Source organism: Vigna umbellata, chromosome 1, assembly GCF_029865625.1.
Source record: "Vigna umbellata cultivar VRB3 chromosome 1, Vumbellata_1.0, whole genome shotgun sequence".
Taxonomy (NCBI): Eukaryota; Viridiplantae; Streptophyta; class Magnoliopsida; order Fabales; family Fabaceae; genus Vigna; species Vigna umbellata.
Genome location: NC_142165.1, coordinates 52,595,419 through 52,611,075, shown reverse-complemented (window position 1 = coordinate 52,611,075; position 15,657 = coordinate 52,595,419). Strand labels below are relative to the sequence as shown.

The 15,657-nt window shown below is 34.7% G+C and overlaps 1 protein-coding gene and 1 long non-coding RNA gene across 5 annotated transcripts; one reads left to right on the top strand and one right to left on the bottom strand.

The window, feature by feature from the left end:
• Positions 1-1,045: 1,045 nt before the first annotated feature.
• Positions 1,046-11,068, bottom strand: LOC124820284 (katanin p80 WD40 repeat-containing subunit B1 homolog KTN80.1-like). 3 transcript variants are annotated; one of them, XM_088103738.1, is made up of 20 exons: positions 10,831-11,068; positions 10,161-10,291; positions 9,163-9,280; positions 8,634-8,860; positions 8,434-8,536; positions 7,472-7,542; positions 6,810-6,884; positions 6,577-6,720; positions 6,142-6,286; positions 5,739-5,927; positions 5,462-5,635; positions 4,646-4,702; positions 4,293-4,564; positions 3,458-3,574; positions 3,044-3,118; positions 2,797-2,909; positions 2,133-2,249; positions 1,971-2,039; positions 1,467-1,533; positions 1,046-1,286 (listed from the first exon to the last, which is right to left on the bottom strand). In XM_088103738.1, the coding sequence occupies exons 1-19, from the start codon at positions 10,853-10,855 to the stop codon at positions 1,473-1,475; spliced, it is 2,283 nt and encodes a 760-aa protein (XP_087959864.1). In that variant the 5' UTR covers positions 10,856-11,068; the 3' UTR covers positions 1,046-1,286; positions 1,467-1,472. The 3 variants fall into 3 exon arrangements, with proteins under 3 accessions (XP_087959864.1, XP_047147903.1, XP_087959865.1); XM_047291947.2 differs by having other exon boundaries at positions 1,046-1,533; XM_088103739.1 differs by lacking the exons at positions 1,046-1,286; positions 1,467-1,533; positions 1,971-2,039 and having other exon boundaries at positions 2,133-2,254.
• Positions 11,069-13,128: 2,060 nt separating this feature from the next.
• LOC148205722 (uncharacterized) lies at positions 13,129-14,296 on the top strand. 2 transcript variants are annotated; one of them, XR_015785648.1, is made up of 4 exons: positions 13,129-13,589; positions 13,676-13,759; positions 13,855-14,048; positions 14,145-14,296. It is a non-coding gene; the product is annotated as an uncharacterized LOC148205722 (long non-coding RNA). The 2 variants fall into 2 exon arrangements; XR_015785647.1 differs by having other exon boundaries at positions 13,855-14,296.
• The last annotated feature ends 1,361 nt before the right edge of the window (positions 14,297-15,657 follow it).

Here is a 15,657-nt window from a genome sequence, read left to right as displayed (position 1 = left end):
TTAATTATCAATATGCAAGAATAAAAATTCAGTTGTACAAAATGAATTAAAAAGAAATTAGGAAATTAACTATTGCTTTTCATATATTTTAATCCTAGATATTACGACAGCCAAAACTTCATAAAATCTTCGAATCTGATTCTAATATTAAAATTGAAAATAAGATTAAAATCAATTGTTTTATAAATACCGTCTAAATTAATTCCAAACTTTTATTTGATATTTTTATATCTAGTGTTCATTAATCAATATAAACTACAACCATCAATATGTTTAAAAGTATAAAATTACAAAAAAGTAAAAACTAAGAGAAGTTAAAATTGCAGATATTTAAAATACTGTGACTGAAAATACAATTGAACCCATTTTTTCATATATTAATCTGATTTGAATTTAATAAAATAAATATAAAAATTATATATCTATAATTTGAACTTAAAATTACTAATTAAATCGAATTAATATTAATGCATGTAACAGTGGAACTGATTCATTAATTATTAGAGGAGACAAACAAACTAGACAATTGCTTCCTGCATCCCGTCAAATTTCTTCCCACACCTCATCAAATATATGAAATGTCTTAACTAACCTTATGAGTTATTTAATTTAATCATAATTTTTCACCCAGCATGTTGCATTTTTTGTGTGTCCAAAATGATGGCTTGATGGTCTTATTCAGGTAGTTGTAATGTAAAAGGGAAAATTGATGTTTACCAACTCAGAAAACTCCGTTCAACAAAGAAAAAAACCTTTTCATCAAACTCTTAGACTTCAAACCTTTTCACCTTCATTCCAATATTCTTCTAAATTCTTCCAAACGGTTCATTTTAAAGTATTAAAATGATAAACTCTACAAGTCTACAATTATCACCAAGCTTAAAATAGAATTCAAGACAATATTAGCTTTGGTAATTGGTTTCACAATGTAAATCTGCCTAGCATTCAATAAATTGAGCATGCTAAGATGTAAATCTAGTTAGCATCACATTTTGTAATTTCTGATCACTCCATTTTTGAATACAGATGAAGCTTGAGTACTTGGTTCATGAAAATGACACATTTCACTTCACTAATATTGCATACATATAGAATTTTGCACAGCTACTAAATACAGTAGACTGCTACATATACTCATGTTGCACTAGGTCATGCCAAGGTTCATCAAAGCCCAGTTGAGAAAGAAAACATAAAGGTGAAGACCAGCACATGTTAAGAACAAAAAGCTAGAGCAGAGCTGAAGAACAAATTACTTAGATGACTGCTTCCCTTCCACCTTCAAGGATCTAAACACAAGGTCAAACAGTTTATTCAGAAATCCCACACATGTCATTTGTTAGAATTTTCTGCCACTAAAACAGATCTGATGACAACCACTACTTTAATGTTTTGTACACAGTCCAGCTAACGATCATGTTGAGTCAAATCGATCATTCATATGTTGGTTGAAGTTCATATGACTGCACCTTTAGTTAAGGTTGTTGAAGAATTAAATTTAGCTCTTGAGCAGTCTTGGCCAATACGCCACCCCTCCTGCAACCATAAACACCAGGGGAAAGAAAAAACCATGACTCTAGATAGATTGCTGAATGTAGATGTAAATAAATGTGTACCAATAAGTCATGAGTTGATCCATGTAGGAATTAAAAACTATCTTCAATTCATAATCTTAAGACAATGGATTTGTAAGTCCGACACTTAATTTTTTCCTTTTTACTTAATGTGTGACTCAAACTCATATCAGAATTCTTGAGAGTCTTTGATGACACAAATTAAGAATCAAAAACATTGAGTTGATTAATAAAACTGAGGGATTGATGCTTAATAAAATCTGTGCCATGAAAGGACGAGTTTAAAATACAGAACTAGAAACTCGCAAGACTTTTTTGTTCTTTTCTGTCAAGCCATCAGTATGCAACAATGGCTATAACATATGTATGTCTCTGCAACATTAAAGTTTACATTATTACCTTACTAATATTGGAAGAATCATTCGGATCTTTTGCAGTTGCATGAAGCACTGATTGGAGCATTCCCGCCTGTTCTCAACATTTTCTATGTCAATTAGGTTCACTCACATAGAAACTTTATGAGATAATGAAAGCGACATTATAGTTGATGATGAAGGTCACCTTTGTTCCGCATGTAGATCAACCCCAACAGAGGGAGGAGCTGAAATAGTTGAACGTATTGTTGGACCGAAAACAACAACAAGCTTCAACAGCATATCCAATGACACTTTCACATGTCTGCACTGAGAGAATAGAGTTAGCTTTCGTTTGGACAGCAATTTCACATCTTTTAAGACATGCAAATGCATTGAATTTGAATTAAGCTCATTTCTTGTTATATTTTTCAAATGCTTTCTTTGTTTAGACAAGAATTCAAATTTTTTGGTTTTGGCTAATGTACGAAGTTATTTGAATATCAAACAATTGTTAATAAATAAAATATCAATATTCAAAATTGACAATCTCTTTTAGTCGTTCATGGTTGATCTTATTTTTTTAGTCAACAAAGCTTTTACTCATTTGTCATCAACCAAAATTGCTTTGAATGGATGTCATTACAGTTATTTAGGTTAACAAGGATCAAAGTTAATTTTACAACATTGTTGATTGTTTGACTTTTCGGTCAACTTAGCTGAAAGATTATCTCAGCTAATGTTAGACCAAAAACAATCTAAGTTAATATTGATCAAGACTTAGTCAATATCAATTGAAAAGTAGTCCTCCCAACAACGTCTGGATTCTACTAAAATTTAATTTTCCTAACACCATGTTAATAAAGAATTACCTTTCTGTCTTGCTATCCAGCAAACCTGTGAGCACCGGAAGTAAGCAAGAAAATAAATCTAAGGTGAGAATCTCCATCTTCACAACAAGGACACTGATAACATCAGCTTGAACCTACATCCAGAGGAAATTATCTTCAATGCTATATATTCAATAACAAAGCCATAAATAACTAGTTAAAGCATTTGATACAGAACAGACAAAGAGCGAAATAGTGACACATGTGCACTTAAAAAAAAAATACGCACAGATTGATCAGGCAGCTTTTCCAAAGCATTGATGGCACCTTTAGTATCATTGCGCTCCCAAAAATGTCGCACTACCTGCAAGTGCACATTGACAACTTGGTGAACGACATTGTTCCACTGATGGCACCTTAAGCATCATTTCTTTCTAGATTTGGCTTCTTTAAAGCATGGGTAAAGTAAGTATTTTCTAGCTGATATTAGTGCATATGTTTAAGAATTCACATCCACTATAGATAAAACCAAATTATAATATATAAGTAGATGTAAACTTCATCTTACTAAACTGATTTGATAGGATTTAGGTTTAAAGTTTGTTGGGTCTCGAGTCACATACTATCGAGTTCTCCCTACTCCATTCTAACTCAAGCTTGGTCTAAAAGAAAATGATATTAATATCTAACTATCTGAACTCACCTGTAATTTTGTCAAACGTGACCGGAGATTGCTTAATGTTACATCATGAGTTTGCAACAGATATTCAATTATTTCTCCATCATTTGCAGGATTTGAATCCCTTCCAAACTCTGCTTTCTAACATTATATAACAAGATATAGTTGAAAACCATTGCAACAATTTGTAAAATGTGATAATAGCATGACCCAAAAACCAGTGAGTGTGAACTACCCCATTCTTTCAATATATAAGTTTCATAGTTAGACCCAAAAACCAGGAAACCAACACGAATAGAATAAAAAATATTAATCAATGGTCCAAACTTCCGAGGACAAAGAGATGGTCAAGAAGAGGTTCAATTCCAGAGAAAAAAAATCAGAAGCCAAATTACTAAAATTGTAATGCCATGTATACTTTCAGAGCCTTCCTCTAGTAATATCAAATCATGCTAATAGCAGATGCATAACTCAAACAAATGCGTGAAAAAAAGAAATCAAATTTTTAGATTTTTTGATTTCTTGATAAATTAAAGATTTCTAAACCTTCAACACTATTCTTAAAAGAGAAGATTTGTATTAGAAAAGAAAACAGATGGCTTGCAGGTTTGGGCCAGGTGGATGCCAAACGTACGAACAATTTCCTTTCTTTTCCACTGAGATCTTTGCCACTGAACATGTCTGAGGGAGAAAAATAAGCAACAGATACATGCATCTCAAGTCTAGCATCCTATTCCAATTTATAAGTCATAAAATAGACAACCACACATAAGGTTTTGGCTAAAAAAATTAAGCTAGAGAGAAGAGGCCTGTTTCTAGAGTTCCATAAAGCTTGTTTTTTGTCAAGCTAGAATTTTACCATGAAGTTCATATGCTTATCAGTTTCACTAGTTGTGTTGGGAACAGTGGGCATATTGTTTTTATCTTCGCTGAAAGGAATTATTTCCCCCTTTTCAGATGTTGAGGTGGTAGTGATGGGGGATGCATTAGTTTGATCTTCTTTGAGAAAAATTTCCCTATTTTCAACTGTTGTCGTGGGAGTTGCATTATCTTGATCTTCCTTGGTTGGAGTTATTTCCTTTCTTTCAAACCTCTTAACCAAAGAACGTGTCCTTCCTTGTACAACAGCAACTGCCAAAGGAGAATTTTAATATATTCAGTTTCCAGGAGTTTTCTTAGTGCAATAAACTACATTGATGGGCTATGGCAAACCTCCATTGGCATATTTAACTGGATTAATGGCGTTGCTGTAAGAAGAGGATTGACTACCTGAAAGATAATAACATATTAATCATGGATGACCATATGGTATTTTCCCATGCTAATAATGACCTAATACACAAGGCATGCCAAGTTTTCAAGAAAAAGTATCAACAAGCTCAATGTCAGGATCACTTTATTAAAACACATAAAAGAGTTTATCTGTCAAGACTTGAGAGTGTTGTCTAACAGTTTACTCAATATTTTTCAGGAGATTGAAGTCAGAAAATAAGAAGCTTATCATAGACATAATGAATGGAAGAGAAACAAAAGATTATTAGATTTGGCTTATTTGAGTATATAAGTCTGGAATCAGAGCGACTAGTTGTTATTCAACCAATGAGAAGTCAAATATAGTTCAGGGCAATGATGTCAGACACTAATTTAGCCCATGATATAACCAAGAGAATGGTGGGTAAGTTAACTCATTTTTTGTTGAAATAGAAACATAGACTAGAGAAAGGACATTGCAAGAATAAGATTAAAGAAATATAGGATTTGGCTCCACTAAGGGGAGCTCTTGCTTTAGAGGGAAGAGAGAGGAACCCAATTAATTGATGAGAAAATAAATTGTTGCTACATGCACATATATAACAAATGGTGGACATGTTAAATCTATCCCTGGATTTTATTAACAGTTGATAACTTGAGATGTCACACTTCTCTCTACAGTGAACTACCCCACTTTAGAGGATCCAAATCCAGAAATAGAATCAGTAACGACATGTATTTGACCTACATAGTGATTTGACAGAAAAAAAAACTTACATTTCTCTTGTTCAGAAAATCCATCTGGTGTTAAAGTTTTTTCAAACTTCTCTGCGACACTCTCAATAGGATGTTTATCATCAATAGAGTCTCTGACTTCATTCATTTCGAAGTTAGGATTTGTTGCACTGTCAGAGTTCCTTATAGTATCAACAAATTCTCTAAAATCAATATCTGATGAAAGCCCATCAAAACATCAAATATATCAGTGGATGCTCCCTGAACATGAACTGACTTAAGCAACATCACGACTTCAAAAGCTTTGTTGAGTCCTTACCATTGAGAATGTCCAGAGGTGCAACGTTTGACACGATATAAGACTTTCTAAGAGTTTGTTCATTTGATTTTGCTCGAACTCTTGTTGCAGAACTCAAGTTTAACATTTCTTTAGATTCCTCAAGATGATCCATTTTTGGAGAATTATAGGACCTGGATCTTAGTAAGTGATCAGGATTCCCTTCAGAAGCTTTATATACGAAAAAAAATTGAAAATACATTAGTTGGGGAGCATTCAGAATTACAAAGAAAAAGGAAAAACTGACATGGAAGTTTTATATAATCTTACTAAAAAGCTCCTCAAAAAGCTTATATATACTTCATGGTGCAAACTTTATTTTGAAAGCTTTATTCATTCATAATTTTGAAGAAGCTATGGGAAGACAAGAAGGTCTATGGCTTACAGTCTATATATATATTCTTTATCTCTTTTGACTCGTTGTCCACACCATATTCTACTTTCTCCATTTGTCTTCCCTGGAGACTGAGCTTCTGCTCTGTGCTTTCTTTGTTCTCAGTTTCCAAGCCATCACCATATGGCTTGATAAGCTGATGCATTAAAAATAACAATCAGAATGATAGACTACATATTAGCTTATTGTGTTGTTTGCAGACTAACAAGGATGGAATGACATTTATCATTGAGATAGACACAACAGGAAACGATGGCTTTGCATTTAAAACTAGCAATTAAAACATCATAAAATTCATAACAGCAGCCAGCCAGCCACATAGTAGGAATTCTACAATCATAGTGTTTTAGTTAAATAGCATACAGATCATGTTTCAACATTGACAAGAAAAAACATATAAACTAATCTATTGAGGGTGAGTCCCACCGAAATATCTGACACCCATACTCCAACAGAATTACTGTAGAATGAGCAACCCAAAAGCTTTTCATCATGAATACATAAGTCACCAAGTGTTGTCCATCCCATGTCAACAGCATCATGGCATATGACAGGTTCCCATGAATACACCTACAGTAAATGAGAATTAGATATGAAATCTTTAACCTGTTCAAGCTGTTTACCATTATAATCTAATTATTGGAACAAAAAATACGTACCTTCAAACTATCCTCAAGTCCAGCAAAAAGGGTCCATCCATCCGGATGAAAAGTTAGTGAGCATACCCCTGAAACCTAACACAAGGTACTTTATATTTATTAGAAATTAGTATTTTGTATAAATTTTTGTGAGTCTGTTCATGTCCATGCATATCTTGGAAATAAATGTACAGGCTTACACTAGAAGAAAGAAAAAACCAACAAATACATCTACCATACTACAATTGCAACTAAGTTACATCACAGAATATGACTTAAAACACAAAACACAATACATTACGCACATCTATAGGATTAACAACTGGGCATGATACACTACAAATTTCAAGTTACAGAAACAAATTAACTTTGAAGTTTGAAGAGTATAAAAAAATTGGGGAAATATTCTAGGTTACAACTAAAGGAATCATTTAGTAGTATTTAGAAACCACCCACAACAATGTTATGGCAAACTGGTAAAAAATGTGCCAAGCACGTTAACCATTGAAACAGGTTATCTAGGAGTTTCCACTTTCCATGAATGATAGCAGTGGTATGACACTGATTTACAGCAAAAAACTCAATTGATAAGAGGCAGATTTGGAACCAGAATTTATGATTTATAAATTGGTATAACTGATTCCCTTGAAACAGAAGAAAAACACTTTGGCAAGATTAGATACCTCATGTCTACTGGATCCAATCAATTCAAAGGTTTCTAAATCCCAAAATTTCACTGTTCTGTCTGCCGAACCTGTAAATAAAATTATGAACTCTTAATTTTTTGCCCAACTTTATGACTTCAATGAATAGTTTCAATATAAATGATTTGGTCAATATAACAGCTTATATCCTTCAAGGTCAAGTCACATGGTTCAATGAACCATGACAAGAGAACATACATTTTCGTATAGATGTCAAATTCAATTACATAATTTCAGGAACAGCGATAGGGATAATTGAGAAATATAATAAAATAATAGCAGTTCAGCAAAGATGAAGATGAAAGTAAGGTAATAGCTGTGGCAACAAAGACAGATCCCTGTCAATAGTGATTGTGGTCATGATGACACTATGAAAGAAGGAAGATTTTTATTCAAATTGATTTCTATGAAAAATTACATCAGCATCTATGAAACAGTACATCAGTATGTTTTGAATAGTAAATTACATTTGGATGTAACATTTCTAGAATGGAAACAGTGCTTTCTGTTTTGTATAAATATACATACTTCATTACATCCATATTAGTCACACTGAAAATGAAGTTCCCCAAGAACGCATTTACACAGTACTTTTAACTTTTTTTTTTCAAAATGCACTCTTGACCCAAGCTTGTGTTTTGAGTTGTTAACGAAACTAGATCCGACACCACCCAAAACATGTTATGGGGGCTAGACCAGAATGCATTCTGGGTAATCCTAATTGAGTTTTTGAAGAGGCTCAAATATGTTATCGGTCCCTCTACATACGAGAATTAGTTGCCTAAATTTCCATTATGTTTGAACAGCCATCTAGCCTAAGTAGATTATCATTTGGTGCACTTGAAACAACATTATAATTACAAAACAGGGAACCTTATAATTTTTTGTGCACATGTATGATTATCTACTGTTCCAAGCTGCTTTAAGACACACCAACACACCTGTAGCCAGAAGAAACTCAAGAGGATGGAAGTCTAGGGACCTAATGTGTCCTTCATGGAACTTGAAGTCATGCAAGAGCTTTCCACCGGTTAGATCCCAGACCTGTATATTTAATAAGTTAGATATGTAACTTATTCATAGAACAGTAGTAAGAGTTATACAATTATAAGGTCTGCCACAGAAAACTTCAAGATATTACCTTCACAACATTATCAAATCCACCAGAAACAACCCAACGACCATCTGGACTGAATTTGATAGTACTAATGGCCTGGCTATGGCCCTTGTATGTATGAATACATCCTTTTTTTCGGATATCCCAAATATTTAGATTAGTGTCTGAGGAGCCTGATGCAAAAAATTCTCCAAAGGGATGAAACTCAACAGCAGTGCAATTGGTTCTGTGTCCGGTAAGAGTGCGAAGCACTATACTTCAAGAACAATTGCACACATATTACTAGATTGTTGAGAAATTGGTAAATGCATGAACCTTACATTTCACCCATCAATTCATAAAACTCAACTTGGACTGATAATAGTTCTTCTAGATGCCAGTATAATCCTATGCATGCAAATTAGATAGTGTAACTCAATTCTTCAATCAAATAATTGCCTGTTTATGATCAGCAAGTTTGCCCTTTTTCTCTAGCATAAAAGTCTGATGCTCTATAAATAATATCACTATAAAGTATACAGTCCATGGATTCAGAATATACTAATTAACTTACTCTTTGCTTCCTGTAAATCCCAAAGCTTTATAACCCCCGATGATGCTCCAGAAAGAACCAAAATTTCTGCTGAGTCAAAAGTCACAGATTCTACTGTAGTAGAGTGACCACACAAACTCTGCATGTATTTACATTAAGATAAGACTGTCACGTTTAAAGCTCTAATTGTTATGCTGCTATCATAAGAAACTCAGACCCATATTACAAAGGGAATCCAATCAGAGAAAAAAACGCAGATGATAGATTACTATGATCAATGTATGGTTTGAAGTTTGAAGTTACTACCACGAAATCTGTTCGGATAGCCCAAAACTAAGATAAATCAAACCCAACATTCCCTATTTCAAGGATATTACACTTTCAGGCTTAAAGTTCAGTTTACTCTCAAGAACTTTTTTTCACTTTTCCCTACCTGCACGTTTGAGATCATACAGTTCAGTCTTCATTCATCTTGGTTTGATTCAATTTCTCATTTGCAACTTTCAAGCTAGTCATTTGGCAAAAAACAAAACTTGCATCAGACTTGTACAATGATCATTGAATTGACCATTAAGGAAAGTCCCTGTTTTGGTGAAAAGGGCATCTTGGCATTATGTACAATCCCACATGCCCACACTATCATTGAATCCCATAAATGTACAAGATGAGATGAAAAAAAAAGTGATAATATTGGTAAATAGATTTAAAGGATCCTGATTTTGGTAAAAAAATTGTAAAGATGCATTACTTGAGTAAAAATCTTGCTTTCTATCATACTCCATCATTGTTTTACCATGCCAGTTTCAGTCCAAATGTAAGCTTCTAAGTTTATATGAACTGAAAGCAAGTCCTCAGTCAGAGCAATAATGCTTCAGACACTACCATTACAATAACATAACTTGCAAGTTTCAACAAAGAGCACATAAGAAATAGATCTTCATTACTGCTTAGCAATCCTGATTCCTACCTTAGTCAAATTGCAATTAAATGATAAAATATAAAGGCAACAATCAACTGACCATTAAAGAGGTTGCTTTTCCAATCATCCATAGATTGACATTGTGATCATCCCCTCCTGTAATGAAAAGGCGGCTCGCCTTCCTTCCAATCTTTAAACAGTTTACATTCCCTGAATGAGCCACAAATTCCTCTACAGTTGATTGGCTAAGGAAAGCACATTATCAAAACAACCTAACATCTACACTCCATAGACTTAATAACAGACTGGTATTGAAAAAAATAATACAATCGAAGAACCTCAAAAAATTACAAAATCAGCGTTTGGAGCCAAACCATCAAAAATCAATTTTTGAAATACCCTTTTCTTCTAGAAAAGCACTTTCATCAAAAGTAAGACAGAAAATAAACCCAACATTTCCTCAGCCACTAAAACAAGGAAAAAAAAGGTAAAATTATGAACTTTTTTCAATAACTTCCAAATGGCTGATGAGCATCCAACATTTGCATCACCTCCCCTAGAGCTAATAAAACATAAAACATACACCTGACCTTGCTATTATAACAATGTACCATTTAAAACAATTTGGATGTTCCAAGAACACAACTCACCCACATTTCAACAGAAACTAAGTCACTGAATGGTAACAGCAACCTTAATGGTGGAACCAGAAAGCATGTTCTGAGGCACATATATTAATCAAAAAGAGAAATAAAAACAACAAAGGATACGTAGCTTGTATCCTGTCTTTGCCATTAGTGTTGTCTGGAAATCGCAAAGGCAGCTGGTGAAGTAGAAATGAAGTTCCTTTCCTCACAAATGAAGCAATTGAGGAGTTGGGTGAGCTTCTTCAGAAGCAAACTGAGAAATTTATCATGCTCAGTTTTAGCTGGGAACTACTCTCAACAAACCAACAAAAGAAAGAAGAACAGCAATCATTAAACACGCAGAAATAAACTTTTTTTTAATTGTAATTTAATAATAGTTTCAATGTTGTTGTGAACTTGTCTTATGTGGGGAACACGTCGAGTAAAGAAAAACAGTTGTCACCCTGTTCGGACCAGAATGTCCTTGCAGTTGCCAGTTTACCAAAAGCACCCTCTGTTACATCTTCAGATATATTCCTCACTGCTGAACACTTCTTTTGGGATCCTCTGCTTTTTATGAAGGGATATAATATAAGATCTATTTTTCAATTCCATAAAGATCCTTCAACCAGTACTGTTTCAAAGTTTCAATCAATACTATTAACAAATGAATTTCTAAGCTAATAAATGTAAAAAATATATTAAAATTTTGTTATGTACTTTTATACCCTTGGAACATTAATATTGTTTGCAAATTTATTTGTTCATTTAACAAGTTATAAATATAAAATATTCTTCCGTAAACTATTTATTAAGTATTTTTATTAACAAAAAATAATTATATTTATTGGTTAAGTAATTGAAAATACAATTTTATATTTTTTTCTTAAAACACAGTTGTATTATATATATATATATATATATATATATATATATATATATATATATATATATATATATATATTCTCGTGAGTCCATATAATATTTTAGGGTTAAATATGTTTTTCGTCCCTTAAGTATCACACTATTTTGGTTTTAGTCCCTACTCGAAACTTTGATGGTTTTTAGTCCTCATAGTATTGAAACTATTAGTATTAGTCCTTAAAAATGGACGGCGTCAACTTTTAGTTGATCTGGCAACCGGCGAGACCACGTCTTCTTCTTAAGTATCTGCCACGTCATCTCAGTTGGGGCAAAACTGAGTTCTTCTTTTTCGTCATCTCAGATTAACCAATGTCACGCAGAGCTGAAAACCAAAGTCCATCAAGTCCAAACGCACCCATCATGCTAACACCCTCCACACAAACACACATTCCAAGCGCACGTTAGCAGTCTCCGCCATCTTCGCCACCACGCTAGCGCCGTCGATGGAGTCTCTCTTCGAAAATATCAACTTTTGCGACCTTCTCTCGGCGCAGGACCTCTCGGACCCAACCTCCCCTCTATCAGCGCCCGATCTGCACCTTCTGATCCAGCGCCTCGAGTCGTATCCCTCCAGATCCGCTCTCAGGTCCAATCCTACCTCGTCTCACACCGTGAAGACTTCACGCGCCTCTTCTCTCTCTGCAACGATGCCGTTTCGCAGACTCGCGAGGTCTCCGACGACGTCGCCGCCATTATCCGACTCCTCTCTGACCGACCGATCGATGCCGAGGTGCGCGAGGTTGTGTCTACCCTGTACGTAGTCTATGTCTGGGGAGCATACTTGACAGGAGATAGACACAGGCGGTAGAACAAGAGGTTAGAAAGTGTGAAGGAAGCGTTGAGGAGTGAAAGGTTCGAATTTGCAGCACAAGGGTTGAAGGAGTTGAAAGTGGCGTTGAGGATTGACGAGAAGGATGATAGGGAGCTTTAGTGAATTGGTTAATCTCAGATGACGAAAAAGAAGAACTCAGCTTTGCCCCCAACTGAGATGACGAAGAAGCAACGTGGCAGAGAAGACGTGGTCTCGCCGTTTGCCAGATCAACTAAAAGTTGACGCCGTCCATTTTTAAGGACTAATACTAATAGTTTCAATACTATGAGGACTAAAAACCATCAAAGTTTCGAGTAGGGACTAAAATCAAAATCGTGTGATACTTAAGTGACGAAAAACATATTTAACCCAATATTTTATTCAAAATTATTTCCTTTTAAACATATTTTATAAGGATCGAAGGAATTTACTCCATATAACAAGAAAATATATTTTAGAAAAATGTAAACAAAATAAGAAAGACCAAAATAAAATAAATAGTTTTAACAGATCAAATGTGGAGAAAAAGAATTTACTTACCAAAATAAAATATAGCTATATTTCATAAATAAAAAATAAATACAACAATTTTTTTGGATAGAAATAAATTTAAATCTTGAAAATATTAATTAAATTAATCATAAATTATAATACATTATTCGGAGAAAATGTTCACTCTCGTTTTTGTCCACTCGAAGCTCCTTCTTCCTCTCCAAATCATCAAAGACCGAAGTTGATTTGATTCGGTGCAAGTGGTTGGCAAGCTCTTGAGTAGGTGTATGGAACGATGTACGGAATATTGAAGGAAGCACATGATTCGATTTCCGTGGCAAATCAGCAAGCCACTTTTGCGGTTCAATTTTTGCTTTTAGAAATCCTGTCAATGTCTATTTTAAAGCATATCTTTAGCGTTCATTCATGATTGCTTTGGAATCAATCGGCGCACGTTAATTGAACATGGCGAAATCTTGAATTGAATCAACTATTGCCTTATTTCCGGTGCAATTGAAGGGCTGCATGGACGTTCTCGAAGAATCCAGATTTGGCGTGAGAAACGAATTTGAACAAGAAATTGCGTGCAAGAATTGTGGGGTCGGTGGCGTGATGAATTAAAGAAATTGAATCGAGCTGTTGATTTCAATTCGTGGCTATTTGATGTTGGTGAGAGGTATTTTGATTTCACTTTTTTTTTATCGCTGGTAGATCATAAAGGCATTAACGTACGGGATTATTGACGGTTTAGTTTCTATGCAGCAAACTGGTGATATGTGAATTAAAGACAAGGCGATCGAGAGATTCAAGTACAAGAAGTTCTGTGGCAAAGCAATGAAGCATGAGGTGGCATACATTTCGATCCATTCATGTTGCATTTCGTAAAATAGTGCATGGTTTACTGTGTTTGATACTTTTTCAAACATGATGTGGTGCTGCAGATTTGAAGCGGTTATATTCTTTTGCACGTTGAAGCAGTACAATCAAGCTTGAATTCCAGCAGCTGTAAATTATGAGGCGAACAGGTCGAGATGTTGATCAATCAAGGTCTGTCGCGCGCATGCAATTGAATGTTGTTGATGCAAGTATCAGTTAAGTGCATTCAAGAAGAGCTATGTATTATGTCGAGCACAAGGTATGCATATTGTGATTTCAAGTACTTCTGTTCAAACATTTCATCTACCAGTTTGATGACATTGAAATTCGGTGATCATCCGTGGTGTAATTTTAGGCAAAGTTTGTGGAGAAGGCAAGCCACTGAATCAAAATTTGAAATCCATTTTCTTGAGGAATGGGAAGATGATATGATTCTATAGTTAAAATTATGATTAAATCTTTTAATATAGGTATTTGTAAAGTTTTAATATTCTAAATTGTATATAATAAACCAAAAAAATAATAAATAAATAACTAGACAGACAAAGGGTAAAAGAAACAAAAGGATTGTAACATCCCAAAAATACAGTAATAAACTATATCATAGAATTAATTACATTTAATAATATATCAGTGCAGTTTTTCACTAACAACGCACGCTTACGGCCGAACGACCTTACATAAAATTTCCAGCTAAACTGTTCAAGATAAGAGAAATCATAACCGAACGGTTTACAAAAGACAATTACCGAACGGTCAGATAACAACAAAAGGGAGGAGGTGACCGAACGATCACCTCCTAAAAAAACTACTATCTACTAACCGAACATACTACGGTTCGGCCTTTACTTCCACTTCGATCAAATTTTCTTCTTCCAGCGCCTCTTCCAGCAGCGCGTCTCCTTCTGCTCACATCCACACGGATGATCATTGCAACGACAAGACGAACGCACCAAAACGAGACAACACAAGGAAAACACAAGGTAAACTTATGTAATTTAATTCATACATACACATACATTTCAATCAATCCAACACCCAAGATAAAACTTCAACGTACGTAACATACAAAGCCTATCACTAGACTGACTGTCCGGACTGTATGAAATCTGTGTATCTACAGGCGTTCGTGCACCCGGGTGATGTAGTAATTGGGATACACTCAACAGCTGCCACCCGAGGTTAGCCCTATCTGTCCAAAGTACCCCTAAGGACTAGGACCTCCTGCCGTTCCCACACATGACTTACCCTCCTCTACGTGAAGACGAGTACTCACGGAACATCAGGATGAACGGCCAGCTTAGCATGCCCACAGTCATACTTTACAAATTCCAATATTCATACATGAGTCGTTCCTCCCCGGAACGCTCGTCCATAATCCACAACATTTCTAAATCATATTTTCTTCATCTTTCATTAATAAATATCTTAGTGAACTATCTCGAACAAAGATTCCAATAAACTCTAAAATGACGAACGTTCAACCCGAACTGAGAACAAGATCGAACACGTGGAATGAAAATGAGAGATAACGAGTACAATATTATATTCCAAGGACCAATGGGACGAACGTCAATTTTAACCTTTAGTCAATTAGATGAACTGACTCTTGAGAACTCACTCAGAATATTAAAAGAAAATCGAATCAAGGACGTGGACTCTAGTGTGCAAACAATGAATAAGGATATTTCTAGGTATTCAAAAACTGGTACTCAGAGTGATTCACATGAAGAAATCCGAATGTTGGGGTTTAATTGAGTTTAGTATCAAGGAAATCCAAAATGTCAGTCAAAGACTGAACGCTATAGAGAGCGAACCCTAGAGGGCTTAAACGAACGCTCGTATATAAAAATTTAGCTTACGGAAAT